The following is a 16043-nucleotide window of genomic DNA, read 5'->3' as shown; positions in this document are numbered from 1 at the left end:
CCTTGATTTCTTGTTTTCGCCTCATATTGCTAAACCGGTGAAAAGAAACGGTCGCAAGAAGTTTGTGGATTTAAAGGCTCTCTGTGTTTATTCGCGTCAGCTGTTTCTCGTTATATAGGTCAAGTATATGTTCGTATACCTGAATGCCTCTACCTATTCTAATTTAATGCACTATTATGTTTCCAAGGCTGATAGTGGTGACTTGGTCACCACAGTGATATTCGTAATCAGAAAAGGCTCCTGAAGGCTCGTACAGAGCTATTTTTTTGTAAAAAGGCATAACAAAAGTATTTCTGTCACGCCTGTCGACCCTTAAGTTTACATTAACAAGTCTATATAATTATATTAACAAACACATATAATTTGTCCACTTGTCGTTAACTAATCTAATAAAAAATTTCTATCGCAAGACAACTCTTAATCGTTTTTATTATTCAGTTTTACAAGCTGGATCTGGTACAGCATTCCATAAAGAATGGCTTCCTTCACCCTTTTTCATCGCGATAGTCTTTACAATCTCTTGCGACGGTTGCTTGAGATCATACGCCCACCCGATTTTTGCAAAAAAATTGATGAAATTTGTGGTTATGGAATTGTGAAACAACTCGGAAGCCTTATAGTCCCATGGAAAGACATGATGGTAATTGTGCCATCCTTCACCATGAGTAACAAGGCTGACCCATCGGTTCTCCGTTGGATTTATGTGCCTGGCAGTTAAAAAATAAAATAAAAAATTCTTGTTAATACAAAATGATAAAAATTTCTTAAAATATTTTTATTAACTTTATATGTAAACACTTTTAATATTAATTATCTTACGCATCATACGGCTTTGAACCCCAAATATGAGCCGCACTGTTGACGCTCCATGTAAAATTTAAAATGAGTACATAACGAATAATCTGCGATGCGAAAGCTCTGTACCAAGTCTCATTCCATCCATACACAGGTAACATTATCGGAAGCAGAAAAGCAAATGTAAATTTTAATATCGAGAAATATCTGCAAAATATCATAAATGAATTACGATATATAATTTTCATTACAGTTCATTATAGTATATATGTATAATATATACATATATACTATATATATATATTACATAAAAAAATTTTCGTAAAAAGCTTTCTATAATAAAATTGAGAAAGAAATTGAAATAATAAATACACTTTTGAGATGAATCAAATCCTTTCTTTTAATTTCTTTTGTCTTCTCCAGTATAAAACCATTTCGCATAATTAATTTTTTGCACTTACTTGATACTAAATACAGCAATAGGATCAGCCAATATATCGCTCATGTCAATTTGACGACCCTTTTCAATCACATCTGAATGTTTCTTCATCATCAACCAACCAACATGGGAAAAAAAGAATCCTCGGTTACTATTGTGCGGATCTGCATTCGTATCCGTGTATTTGTGATGTATTCGATGATCTCGTACCCATTGATAAATGTTATTCTATGTGAAAAGATTTAATTAAAAAGAAAAATTTTTCCGCCATACAATGTATAAAATAATAATTATAACCGTTCGTCTACCATGCCTGCTGAAACATAGAAAATAGCAAGTATAGTTCTAAGCTGCCATTTTGCCTTATAAGCTTTGTGAGTCCATAAACGATGAACACCAGCAGTGGTGCCTATTCCTGTCATAGAACCCATAACATACCCTTGAAACAAAAAGGATCGATGCAGTTAAATGACATCATATGTTTTAAAATCGTTTATAATAAGTTAAACCGTATTTTTTTTTAAGAGCACCGTGTAAGTAACATTGTTTTTGTGACAATTCACTATATAGTAATTTATAACACAGTTGATATTAGTACAATGGAAATGAGAAATTTTTAACAGCTATTTACAGATCTATTCTGTTAAGCTTGTACTACGTGTCTTTTCGCGTAAATCTAATCAATTGACTTTCAATCAGCTGTCGTTAATGTTAGAAATCGTTAAAAACAACTTTTTGTATTTTTTATAAACACGCAATACAATTTTAATCAAATTGTTATAGCAGATTAAATTTTACTTTTTTATTATGTAATCTTTTGTAAGAAATCAAGAAATTAAATTAACGAAAGAATATTTTAGAGAATACTTACACCAAGTTGTCGTTAACAGATTTTCGAAAAAGTTAAAAGTAAAACAGGCATATACGAAGTATAAGTGGAGAAAACTAAAAAGTAAGATGTTAAACCATTTCAGCTCTGTCATAAACCAGCTTTTCGTATAGCTCTTGCTTCTGTTTTGTTTGTCATTTTTATTATCTAGCGTCTTTGTAGTAATCGAAGGTTTTTCATTTTGTGTATTTTCCTCCATAAGTATTTTTGAATATGTGCTTGAAATATTTGGTGCCATATTTTCAGATTACTGAATCGAGAATCCAGAAAATTTGCTTCACGCTGTTAACAATTATATAGCAGGCTGTCATTTTTGATCTTCAAATCAATAATTGACGAATAAATTTGTTATTCATACACTATAAAAAATAAAATGTTAATTTTAACTCAAAGACGTTGAGTGAATTTTTTGAAACATGCAAAAATGTTAAAATTAACATTCTTTTAACGTCTTTGAGTTAAAATTAACATTTCATTTTTTACAATGTACAAAATGAAGAAGACACATTGTTATTCTAATTAATGAAACGCAGTATCCAAAATAATTTGTTCTCCAATATTCGGAAATTTTTTAAGGGTGTATTCTATTCGTCCAAACTGCTCAAACGACGTTCATACTTATAATATAACTGATATTTTTTAAATTAAAATATAATTACTTTTATTTAATGAATTAGTTATTGTAGCAGTTATCCTTAAATTACCAGTATAGCAATTATATTATTAATAATATTGAGAGAAGGCTCGACAAAAAATAGTATATAAAAATTAATACAGTGTAACGGGCAACGAGTCAAAATAAAAGCAATTAAATTTAAGAGAAACAAAGACATTATATTAAATGAACAATAAACAAGTAGAACAAATGTTTCGACACTGATCGGGTCATTCTGAATGTTAACAAATTTTAGATTTTAATAATGGAATTTTTACAAAAGATTCTTGTATGTTATATTATAAATTTGGATGCTTGAACCATAGAAGTAAATCATAATCGTTAGGTAAAAATTATGGTTGTCTATTATGTAAAATGTATTTGTTAGTCAAAGGTTACACAAACAATATTATCTAAAAAGTATCGCAGTACAATAAAAAAATTAATGTCAAACTGGCCGCACATATGTATGTAATATTATATAATTTTTTATACTCTTTAAAAATAATATAAAATATCGTCATTAAGAATTATGATTAAAATAAAAATAAATTACCTTGTGAAAAGAAGAAGTATTGTAAGTCTCAACTGGAGCAAATTGCAAAGGATGAAGAAACGATGTTTATAATATCAAGTACCGCAACACAATAGTGAAAAAGGAAATCGTAAGTGAGATATAAACTGGAAGGAAAATGTAGAACAACTAGGAAGGGGAAAGAGACCGTATTATATTAGAATATGATTCTAGCAGAGAATAGCATTAATAAAATTAGCCAAGTAAAAACGTGGATAGCACAACCGAATTATCTTGTCAACGAATCCATAAATAACGCTTTTTTTATGATAGATAGGATGTTGTGAATTGAAATTTAGGAATCTCCCAAAAAAGGTTGCCTTACGGTATCCGTCAAAAATAAGTCTGTTGTCTTCAATAATTAATACCGTATCTAAGAAACTATAATCTTACTATCCGTACCAACCTACACTGTAAACTGTAATCTGGTATGCTCGGAATTAAAAATTGTTAATATATCATTGACAGACTCAGAAGGAGCAGCTAAAATAATATCAACATATCGGAAATAAAAAGGCAAACGGACCGGCAACATGTCAACGGCAATTTCTTCTAAATCCTGCATTACAATATCAGATACTATTGGAGAGAGAGGGGATCCCATTGGGGTCCCAAAAATTTGTTTTTAATTTTTAATTAAAAATGAAATAAGTGCAATTTGACACCATACGAAAAGCTATCATAAACTCAAATGGGATTAAAGTTTAAAAATCTGTATAAATGTTGCGGAACTAAATTAAATTTAATACTATGTTTTATAACTCGCTAATACGGACTTTAATGTTAACGCTCAACTTAATTAAACCATAAAATTTCTTTAAATATGCGCAGGATTCTTTTTTTTAGTTCCTCGTCGGAGGGGAAAATCTTCGCTTCGCCCCTGCCAATCTGACGCCCCGGGTCCGACTCGTGTTAAGAGACACTTCTCCAGGTACGTCGTCATGGCAGGGGAAGACACCCAGAGCCCGAGTTCACCTGGGTGTGTTGGATTCGGGCGACCAGGGATGCAGCTTCCGATTCCACTAACATCAACCGGTAGCCCGCCTACCAACTAAAAACCCCCCCCACTACCAAGCCTATTCTGTTAAAGGCGAATGAGAAGGAGACCCGGCACCGCTTTAATTCAGCATCTCATCAGGTCTCCCCCTCGCCCTTGAGATCGCAATCTCCTTCTCTATTGTTCTCGGAACTTTGTCACCTATAATTGCGACACTCCCATCCACTCATCGTGTTCGTCCATTTTTCGTCCGGTCAAGAACCTCCATCATACACTTCGTTCCCGCCGCTCCACCTGCTCAACCCGCTCGCCACCTTGCGTTCCCCTCTCGTCCACCATACAGCCATCCTCCTCTCCTCGCTATCTCTCTCTCCTCCATATGTCTCTCTCTCTCATCCCATTCCTTGATGCACACTACCGTTTCGCAGAAGTTGGAGAATATCCTCCAGCCCTCTTTCGATTCAATCGCCCGATGCAGGACGACGCCCATTGAAAATCCCCGCCAGAGTGCTCCATCAGTGGTCTTCTTAGCTCCTCCCATCTCCCACACTCCCTAAACGTATGGTCCGCCGTGTCCTCATCAGCTCCACAGTACACACATTTTGCTGTCTCTATCTTCCCTATTTCATGTAGGTAATACTGAAATACTCCGTTCCCCGTTACCATTTGAGTCATTCTGTATATGATGTCTCCCCCTCCCCATCCGATTCATTCTAGGAGCAGCCTGCTTGAGTAACTTACCCGGGATCCCATCAGGTCCTGGGACCTTCCTATTCGATATTCCTTTTGCTGCGATCTCAAGTTCTTCTTCTCCCACTTCCATTTGCACGCTCTATCCTCCTTCCTCCGGGAGGGGCGCTTCACAGGCTTTCTCTATTCTAGGGAATAGCTCCTGTACTATTTCCCTCACCTTCTCTGGTAATATTATTTCCACAACCGACCGTGTACGCGGTTTCAATTTCAACATTACAATTCTATAGGGCCTGCCCCACGGATCATCCTCCAGCGTCTTCAGTAATTCACTCAACACTGCTCCTTGGCTCTATATATCTGCTTTCTCATTATCTTTCTGCAGTTCTTCAGTTCCTTTCATAATTCCATTGTTTTCTCTCTTCGTCTCTTCTTAGCACGTATTAATCTCCTTCTTATTCTATTACATCCCTGTTCGTCTTTATTTCTTCGTTCCACCAATAAACAGGGTGTTCATTATGGCTCTTTCCTACTCTTTTCATCGCCGCGTCTGCCGCTCTTTTAAGTGCTTTGTCAATCCATCTCAACCTCTCCTCTCCTCCCGCATCTTCCCCCGGATATTCGCACCACTTGCAGGCCTCTATAGAAGCCCCCATCATGTCCCGTTCAAAATTCGTGGTATTCCACCTTGGGAAGCCTTCCGCTCTATCCATCCCTCTTGAATCAATCCTTCCTTTCATCTCAATGATTATCCCTTATGTGTGGTGTGGAGGTCGCTGTCCGCGTCCCAGTTCATGTCCCGTTCAAAATTCGTGATATTCCACCTTGGGAAGCCTTCCGCTCTATCCATCCCTCTTGAATCAATCCTTCCTTTCATCTCAATGATTATCCCCTTATGTGTAGTGTAGAGGTCGCTGTCCGCGTCCACTCTCCAACTCACTACCCTGTTCCTAGTCGCCCAGGCTGTGTCCACCGACGATGAACCCCTTACGTTCACATTCGTCACTCTCCTTTTTTCGTTTAGTAGACACATGTCTTCTGCCGCGGCCCAGTCCGCCAACCTTTCAGGATGCAGTCCCATGGAGCGTATCGCTGATTACGCGAAAATCTGATCAATTTTTGATACGCAGTTTTTGATACGCGAGAGTTTTGTCCCTAAGGTTCCATGGAGCGGAATTCGCGTAAGCATATTAGGCGGATAGCCAATCATGAAAAGATTTTCATTACTTTCCTTTATCTGCCTTCATCTAAACAGTTGTTTGATTGGTAAACCGCCGATTCCGTATACGCTAATTCCGCTTCATGGGACCATAGGAACGAAATTACCGCGTATCGAAAACAGCGGAACAAAATTGACTTCTGCGTACGAATAACTGGGACCGTAGAAAAAAAGAGGACAGCCGCAAAAAGTAATCCTATTGTGTAACTAGATTGTATTAAATATTAATTTATTTAATATAATTAAATTAAAAGTTCGCAATGGTTTAACAGGTGCAGAATGAAATCAAAAACAATATTTGCTTTCCATTTACTCCGATTCTCAAATAATTCGCACTTGTGACGTCATAACTCAGTTGAATGCGCGTTCCTTTTGCATTCTGAGAAGTGAGATTCAACTAAGTTTTTACCTACAAACTGCACAAGATCAAGACCGTGTGCTTTATTGAGTCTCGTAGACTCACTTTAAAAGTGAGGTTTTAAACCTGAGTTGTTATTTGTTAATTTTACTAAAATAAGCAAGTAGTGACGACATTATTCTGAGTATTTTGTACTCAGCTCACTTCAGACTCAGTTTCACTTGTTTGTAAATGGAAAGCAACTAAAAATGATGCAACACTCAACGCAATCTTGCGATTCTACGAGCATTACACATTTCGAGGCCATGCCACTACTTTTTCAGACCAAGCAATTTCACTTATATTCGGCGCGTATTATAATGAATTCGGCGGAACGGCGGTGTATCGAAAATAGCGGAACGTCATAGGTTGGTCAGATTTTCGATACGCGCGATACGCTCCATGGGACTGCACCCTCACCCCTCGAGTTGCCCACTCCCATAGCATGCCTCACATTAAAGTCCCCGCATACTATTACCGGCCTACTTCTATATTTTTTGAGCAATGAACTCATAGTTATGTATAGGTCAAATTCGTACAGCTTTTTATTCGGTGAAAAGTATATCCCTATGAGAATTATCTCTCCGCATAACACTACCACATAATCCAGTCCTGTCTCCATAAGCAACGTCTTCGACCCCTCCCTCGCGGTTTTACTCCATTTCACTGCCACCGATCTCGCGTCAGTAGAGATCGCGTTGACCGTCGCCACCTTGGATCTGATATTATCGCTACATAAATTTTATTTTTTTCCATATATTTCGACGTGAGGTTATGGTCCGTCCGAGAAGCCCCAAGATTCACCTGTAGCACTCTAATTTTCTACCATCTCGACGGTAACCAGCTCCCGATCCGTCGTTCCCCTCGTTCCTCCGTCCCGCGATTCCTGCCTCATTTGTCCTCCCATCACTATTGGACATGGAGGGTTCCCCGGTCTATGTTTATGTTTCCTTCCCGAATCCAAACATATCGGGCACCTAGTTGCCTCTCTGCACCTCCCCAGTCGTGTGCCCTACCAGTCCGCAGTTGAAGCAAGCCCCCGTACGATCAACCTCGCTAGGACAAAACATTCTAGTGTGTCCCGCAGCCAAACATCTATAACACTTAGGCGGTCTCCTGTCCATCAATACGGCTCTCGCTGACGACCATCCAATTCTTATTCTACCCGTGTCCGCCAATTCAATGGCTGCCTCCAGCGGGCATCTTATCCACGTGCTGACCGTGCAATCTCTTGCCCAGATCTTTCTGCCTACTTTAACCTCACCAGGTTCAACCCCATTGCTCCTTACTATTGCGTTTATTATTTCCTTTGCATTTAGCGATTCGTCCAGCCCTATCAATCTTACCTCTCCCATTGGGGAGGGGCAAAATATTTTAACTTTTGGCTCCTTGGCAAATATCTCCTTCATTTTATCCGCCAGCAAACACGGCTGTCACTTCAATATCTTTTTACTTAAACATAATATTTAAACAAAATGATGAATCTTCGTAGCGGCATATTTATTAAACTAATTTGAAAAAAAGTTGTACAATATAAATGAGAAAAAATATTTTAGCTGTATTTTAACAATATAATAGTGTTCATAAAAATGCACAGTTACCTCTAAATTATAATATAGAAATATTGTAATATGCAGTACTACACACAATATTAAATATAATTACAGTGGGTTGCCAAAATATTAGGAGCAGTGCGATTTTTCTATTAATTTTGATTTTGAAAGTGCCTCTTAATGAAATTCGTGAAGTATTTTTATTTTGAATGCCTATTCTGGTTATTCTATCTTATTTGTAAGTTCTATGTAAAACCTGGCAATATTGACATAAAAATAACAGAAAAATTGCACTGTCCCTAACATTTTGATAACCCACTGTAAATTAAGAATTTCAAACAACTTTTGGGATGCGTATAAACAGATCTATCGAAAATATTCATTGAGTATTTCAAATTAATCAGATAACATGTTCTTCAGTCGAAGATTTGTTTCTTTAATCATGTCGAAACATGATGTATCACATTATCCAATTGATACACATAGCGTTAACGATCAGTCTCATGAATCGATGTCACACGTTTTTTTCAACGTTAAATTTAATTTCTTACACATGTTTTCGTTATATAAATTTGTAATCCGATGTAATTTTAACTAGCATTATACCAATGAAAAAAATATATATATATAGATTTAATATAATTAAATATAAATTTTATTAAAATTTCATATAATACTTATTAACAATTCCAATAATTACGGTTTTATTAAAACCTTATATAGATTTAATTTGGATCATATAATGATCCATATTAAGTTATTAATTCAACTTATTAAGACCTTAATAAAACTTATTAAAACTTGTTAAGACCATATTAAAACATATTAATTCAACTTATTTAAAACTAATTAAGATTTAATTAAATATATATGAATTGGACATTAATAAGATTTAATAAGGACTTATTAAACTTAAATAAGTTTAACACGTTAAATAGGGCGAATAAGAGTCAAAATACAATTTGAAATCTAAATCTGATAATTTATTTTAATATTATATATTGCGAAGAATATCACGTAATTTTTGGCGTTTCGTCCCGGCTACTGGACTCATCAGTAAGGTATTGTAGTGGAAGCCTACCTTATACGCCTTGGTAAGTTATTAAATCGAGATTTTATATAAAGAGATATACGCGTGTCTTAGCACTTGCGAGAATTTACGAATATCGATAGACCTCTGATGGCGAGTCGACGTAGTGATATTCTTCGCAATATTTCTCCAAAGTAGGAAATAACGTTCTATTAATATATATAGTCCCCCCAAAATTGCGCGCCGAACAATTGTCGGACTTGCAACGCAACTCTAATAATCTGATTTATAAATGTCCCCTCTCCCTAATTTTTGCGCGCCGAAAGGATTTCGGTCTTGCAACGCAACTCTAATCATCTGAAATATCCTCCCCCCCCCCTCTAAATATTTGCGCGCCAAAGGATTTTCGGTCTTGAAACGCAACTATAAATGCTAAATCTAGAAACTGTTAATTTAACTTAATGAAAAGACTTACAATGTATTATCCGCATTGTTACAGCCTGCGGTTTGAAAACAAATGAATTGAAGATTTGAAGGACTCTTTTATTTAATAATAATTAACACGTTAAATAGGGCGAATAAGAGTCAAATTACAATTTGAAATCTAAATCTGATAATTTATTCTAATATTATATATTACGAAGAATATCACGTAATTTTTGGTGTTTCATCCCGGCTTCCACTACTGGACTCATCAGTAAGGCATTGTAGTGGAAGCCTACCTTATGCAAAAATTAGGGAGAGGGGACATTTATAAATCAGATTATTAGAGTTGCGTTGCAAGTCCGACAATTGTTCGGCGCGCAATTTTGGGGGGACTATATATATTAATAGAATGTTATTTCCTACTTTGGAGAAATATTGCGAAGAATATCACTACGTCGACTCGCCATCAGAGGTCTATCGATATTCGTAAATTCTCGCAAGTGCTAAGACACGCGTATATCTCTTTATATAGAATCTCGATTTAATAACTTACCAAGGCGTATAAGGTAGGCTTCCACTACAATACCTTACTGATGAGTCCAGTAGTGGAAGCCGGGACGAAACGCCAAAAATTACGTGATATTCTTCGCAATATATAATATTAGAATAAATTATCAGATTTAGATTTCAAATTGTAATTTGACTCTTATTCGCCCTATTTAACGTTAATTATTATTAAATAAAAGAGTCATTCAAATCTTCAATTCATCTGTTAAATAAGTTTATAATATAAACTATATTAAAAATACATATTTATTTATAAGGTTATATAAAGACTTTATAAATTCTTTATATGAATTTTGATGAATCTTTATAAAGAACTTATAAGACTTTTATTTAGAATATATAAATTTTTTTTTAGCGGGTATCCTTGCTTCAACAATTATAAAAAATGATGCCAATTTTACTTTATACGGGCACAATTATGTAATTTCCTTTTTTTCTTATATCTTTTTTTGTCTTTTCCAGCATGTATTTTACATAATAATTTTTTGCACAAACTTACTTGATTTGGAATGCAACAATAGGATCGAGTCAATACATCGCTCATATCTACCTGACGACCTCTTCGAATCACATCTGGGTGCTTTTTCATCATCAGCCAACCGACATAAGAGAAAAAGAACCCTCGGTTACTATTACATGGATCCGCATCCGGATCCGTATACTTGTGGTGTACCCGATGATTTCGCACCCATTCGTGAATGTTGTTCTGAAAGGATTTAATTAAAAAAAAATTCTTCTATCTGCATAAAAAAAGTAAAATTATAAATGTTGGTCTACCATGCCAGCCGAAGTATAGAAAACAGCAAATATAGCTCTAATAAGCTGCCATTTTGCCTTATAAGTTTGGTGAGTCCACAAACGGTGAGCACCGGCAGTGATACCAATTCCTCCTATTACAAACGTGCAATATACTTGAAACAAAAAAGATGGATATAATTAAACAACAATAAAAGCTTTAATATTATTCATAATAACTTAATCCGTATTTCTTATGAGAGAATCATGTAAATAGATTTTATTAAAAATGCGGCATATTTGACAATTTATAATAACTTATAATACAATTGATATTTAAACATAACGGACTTTAAGACTAATGAAAATTATATAATATAAAAAAAGAGCATAAAGCTGATATACCAATTCTTGATGCAAATTTAATAATTATAACATTTATTTATGACTAATACAACAATATAATATAAAATATAAATAATACAACCTTTATTAGGTCATTCTTAGTATTTGAAATTATCACATTAAGAACATATTCAAAATTATATTTGAAACTGAGTTGCATTGATTTCTAAACATAATATTTGGTTAAATTATACTTTGTTTAAAAATTAACACGATTTATTTTTTAATATAATTTTATTTATGTACTAAACAATAATTTTAAATATCAAGAATGACCTAGTAAAGGTCAAAACGTTTATATTTTATAATTATTGAATTAGCATTGTCTTTTATGCTCCTTTTTACATTATACAATCAATATTATACAAAAAAATTAGAAGTCTAATAAAACAACTTTTTATCAACCGTTAAGCTTGTATTATTTGTTCAAGTAATTGACCGTTGTTCATATTAGAAATTGTAAAACCGTGATATTTTTTTTATTAATATACATTACAATTTTAATCAAATTAAATATACCGACGAGAATAAGTAATTTACAGTCAAGCTGGATCTTGGATATTTTTAATATAATTATTGTGTGAATTTATATACTACGTATGTAGATCCTAAATGCGCGCCGAAATTTTTTTCAGACTTACTATGCAAACTAACAATTTTGATGCTCATAGCATCTTAATAATAATATGTTAAATGACATATTAAAATCTATGAATGACAATATTAAAAATCTGTAAATAATGTAATTAACGTTGCGAAAAATATTAACTCGGCCTGGAGTCAAATCCGGATCGCTTGCTTTACGCGCAAGTCCTAGCTCAATTTAACTCGTTATAGTACTGCACTAGTTTATTAGTTTGCATTGTAAGTCTGAAAAAAATTTCGGCGCGCATTTAGAATCTACATACGTATTATATAAATTCACTCGATAATTATATTAGAAGCATCCAAGATTCAGGTTGACCGTAAATGGCTTATTCTCATCGATATTTAATTTGAAACTCTCACGGTCCAAATAAGACTTCATATTATTGAATTTTAATCAAATTACGTTTGGATTTATCTTTATAAAAAGATTGTAAGAAATGATTAATGCATTGATGATTTAAATTTTATCTTTTTATTATGTAGTTTCTTTAGAATGTCAAGGAATCAAATTAAAAAAAGAATTTTTTAAAGAATACTTACTCCAAGTTGTCGTCAGCAGATTTTCGAAAAAGTTAAAAGTAAAACAGGCATATAAGTATAAGTGGAGAAAACTATGATCTAAGATGTTAAACCATTTCAGCTCTGTCTTGAACCAGCCTTCAGTTTTTGTATAGTTTTCATCTCTATTTTGTATGTTATTTTCATTATCTATCATCTTATTGTTAGTAATCGAAAATTTCTCACTTTGTAAATCTATTTTCGTAAGTATTTTTGAATCTGTGCTTAAAATATTTGGAGTCATCTTTATTTTCGGATTTCTAAACCAAAAATCCAAAAATCAGCTTCACACTATAAATACATTTTCCTTTGTTATTTTTGTTCTTTAAATGAACAATTGAAATAAATAATAATAAAACAAAGTTGTCGATGTCAAAACAGTATAAGGATAAAGTTAAGGGCAAATCCGAGAGTCGTCGATAAATAGAATTAATAAAAAATTTTTACATTTGAAAAATTAAAATATAATTAAAACAAAATTAAACTGCATATATACATAACATGTTTCGGCTCCTGTTTTGAGTCTTTTTTAAATGTATAAGATATATCTATTGTATTCGTAGTGACAGTAAAATTATAAATGTATTCTTGTGCTACTGATGAGTGACTCACCGGGAGAACAAATTCGCTGACAAAAGATTAGCAAATCAATTGTTGACAAAATCGATAATATGGTGTGATGAAACGTGGTATAATAAATTTAAATGTAATGAACAAATTTGTTATCTCAATGAATAACTTATCTAGTCAACACTCAAAATGTGTTTCTCATAATATCATGTTTAAAATTTATATTAAATAATAAAATGCACATTAGAGTAATGTAACAAAAAATCAAATAATAATCAGTCGCGGTGTGAGTTGATGAAGTTATTATAAGTTTAATCGTATCATCAACTTTTAAAAATTCGATGATGATAAAAAACTTAGTCACAATTCAAGAAGTCGAAAAACATAACTACCTACAAAGTCAAAAATTAAGAACTACACCAACCGACAACGACTGAGCAATATTAGAGTAATATTAGAATATTAATGTTCTTGGTACCGCAAAGCCACATATTGTTTATAATCGATATATATCCTTTGTGAAGGCCTATTTGTTTGGAAATTAAGGCTGTTACTTTGTCTCTTAATATTCAACATCTCCGAAATTAATCTTTTGTCATAGCAAGGTTGTTCATCTAGAATTTTTACATTGTTCCATTAAAAATCATGATCGAATTTTAATCTATGATGACAGATCGGGCGGACGTATTTCACCTTGATGATTTAGATATTCTGATATTCTTATTTTTAATTGAAAGTATAAAGAAACTACAGTCTAAATCGGGCGTGCAACGTATGCATCACAATCTTTGCACATGATTTTGAAATAATTACGTTACTTTTGATAAATGGGGACGAGGATCTTTTTAAATCTTGATATATTTTTGTAATTTATTTATACTGCGGAAAGCAACTCTGACATTATTAAATCAATTGAATTTTTTTGTATATGACGGTATATAAGGAACCACAAACTAAAAACGAAAGACAGTATCATTATCACTGGCAGATGAATTCAGCAATTTAATTTTCTTTGACCTAGGTCTAGGATATTGATTCTTTTATTAATAGTGTCAAAAAAATCAAATTAAGAGGATAATCATTTTCTAATAAAATGTTAATAATTATTTTTAATAAATTTTTTGTGTGATATTCATGTTTAGACAATAAAATAGCCTCTATCAGCTAGTGAAATGATTGTACCTCTTTTTTTGTGAAATCGGGTTATTAAAAAGGAAATTAAAAAATCTATCTGAAAAACTCGGCTTGTGATATCAATCAAAATCAATTGTTCATTTTTTATTATAATTGTCACGTCTAAGAAGTTCAATGTGCTGCCGCCCACTTCCAAGGTAAATTAAAGGCGAGGATAAAGTAGCCGAAACATGTTATGTATGCAGTTTGAATTTGTTTTAATTATATTTTAATTTTTTAAATGTAAAAATTTTTTCTTAAGTTTATTTACCACGACTCTCGAACAATTGAAAATTAAATTTGTCAATATAAATTGTATATAAAAGGACTCCCAAGCTCAACAAAAATATGAAGAAATACAGGATTATGAGAGTCTGACGCGATAATTAGTGCGCAGATTCAATTTTCCAATAAATAAAATTTAATCAATTATTAGTTAGTCTTAAGAGTTTTACAATATTCTGCTCGTAAATTTCACTGAGACAATTGCCTCGGTAGTCTAAAGACTTAGGACACTCACACAGAATAAAAGAGGTAGTTCGACTTCCGGCCGAGGTAATATTTTTTGTTATGAGAATTAATTATTTAGAGTTTCATATGTTATTCAACATTATTAAGATCGATCTAAGATGTGTAAAAGAGCATCAAAAATTGTTAAATTGTTAATGAAGGGTATAGCCGGGTAAGATTTTAATGAGCTTGAAATATGTTATAAATATCAATGAGACAATTTGAAAATAAAAATTCGAAATTTTTTTTCCCATAAAAATTTCAGAAAAATAAGTTTTTAAATTTTCAAAATTTTTTTTTTGGTTTTTTTTATGGGCGACACCCGCCATTTTTTTTACTATTTACTCTCTGAAGTGTATATTTTGAGAAAAAAATTTTTGCCAATTTTTTTTGAAGTGCGTGATAGTGAAAAAAAATAAAAACCGTAACTGGGTATAATATGACGCCTTAATTAAAAACATTCGGTCGTAAGCGTTTGAAAAATGTTATTCGGGGCATTTTTAGATTGTTCATTATAAATCTAAAGTAGAATTTCGAAAATTAAAAATGGCGTATCCAACATGGCGGAAAATTTTAGATGTACTATATTTAAAAATACATATAATAAATCGTTTGCAGTTAGTCCATAAAAATTATAGTTTCCAGAGTTTACCACGTGGAGGTTGCAGTACGTTTTTAAACTCCTTTTTCATTTTTTTAAATATTTATTTTTTGAATTTTTTTTGGTTTTTAATTTTTTGTATATTTTTTATGTTTATTTGCTTTTAATTTAAATAATAAATTAGTTTGCGTTTCGATTCTTTTTTACTTGGTAAAGATTCATTCTAATCTTCGTTACTGTCTTCATCGATGTCTTCACTGCTGTGATTTGAGTTTTTAAAAATATATCGGTCAAAATTTGAGCTGGTTTAGGAATTCTGGATAAATACCTAGCACGTGATAGGTAATATACAATTGCCGCAATGTGCGAACAGCAACCAACAGTCCTTCTACCATTAGCACACTCACACGCATGGTCTTTTATACAAGAAACTCCAATAGTGTCAGGTGCGTATCTTATAATACACCTGTATGATGTGCGAGAAATGTGTCGTGATTGCACTTTGACTTTTATAACATTTGGTTCTTCCTTTGCATACTCCATGTTTAATTTACCTTCACCATTTCCGCTAAATAGGATACTGCCTGAGAAAGCTGATACGATCCAGTAAAA

General features: G+C 33.1%; 2 protein-coding genes across 2 annotated transcripts; both read right to left on the bottom strand.

Moving 5' to 3' along the window:
- Window positions 1-400: 400 nt before the first annotated feature.
- LOC108783025 (acyl-CoA Delta(11) desaturase-like) lies at window positions 401-3413 on the bottom strand. Its single transcript, XM_018551447.1, has 6 exons — window positions 3335-3413; window positions 2106-2405; window positions 1543-1673; window positions 1257-1462; window positions 820-1002; window positions 401-707 (listed from the first exon to the last, which is right to left on the bottom strand). Exons 2-6 carry the CDS (start codon window positions 2359-2361, stop codon window positions 431-433), a joined length of 1053 nt encoding a protein of 350 aa, XP_018406949.1. The 5' UTR covers window positions 2362-2405; window positions 3335-3413; the 3' UTR covers window positions 401-430.
- Window positions 3414-7632: 4219 nt separating this feature from the next.
- On the bottom strand, window positions 7633-12821 carry LOC108782935 (acyl-CoA desaturase-like). Its single transcript, XM_018551337.1, has 4 exons — window positions 12560-12821; window positions 11009-11142; window positions 10731-10937; window positions 7633-8085 (listed from the first exon to the last, which is right to left on the bottom strand). Exons 1-4 carry the CDS (start codon window positions 12819-12821, stop codon window positions 7633-7635), a joined length of 1056 nt encoding a protein of 351 aa, XP_018406839.1.
- Window positions 12822-16043: the final 3222 nt, after the last annotated feature.

Source organism: Cyphomyrmex costatus, unplaced genomic scaffold, assembly GCF_001594065.2.
Source record: "Cyphomyrmex costatus isolate MS0001 unplaced genomic scaffold, Ccosl1.0 scaffold14, whole genome shotgun sequence".
Taxonomy (NCBI): domain Eukaryota; kingdom Metazoa; phylum Arthropoda; class Insecta; order Hymenoptera; family Formicidae; genus Cyphomyrmex; species Cyphomyrmex costatus.
The sequence above is the reverse complement of the archived record's forward strand: the minus strand, read 5'-3'. Positions and strand labels throughout refer to the sequence as shown.

Bases quoted from the DNA above. Each gene is read 5' to 3' on its own strand.
- LOC108782935 (XM_018551337.1), bottom strand. From the start codon at position 12,821: ATGACTCCAAATATTTTAAGCACAGATTCAAAAATACTTACGAAAATA. The intron at 11,143-12,559 runs GTAAGTATTCTT...TTTTGTTTCAAG, and splicing joins TCTGCTGACGACAACTTGGA to TATATTGCACGTTTGTAATA. The intron at 10,938-11,008 runs GTAGACCAACAT...AAATCCTTTCAG, and splicing joins TCTATACTTCGGCTGGCATG to AACAACATTCACGAATGGGT.
- LOC108783025 (XM_018551447.1), bottom strand. From the start codon at position 2,361: ATGGCACCAAATATTTCAAGCACATATTCAAAAATACTTATGGAGGAA. The intron at 1,674-2,105 runs GTAAGTATTCTC...TTTTGTTTCAAG, and splicing joins TCTGTTAACGACAACTTGGT to GGTATGTTATGGGTTCTATG. The intron at 1,003-1,256 runs GTAAGTGCAAAA...GATATTTTGCAG, and splicing joins ATTGCTGTATTTAGTATCAA to ATATTTCTCGATATTAAAAT.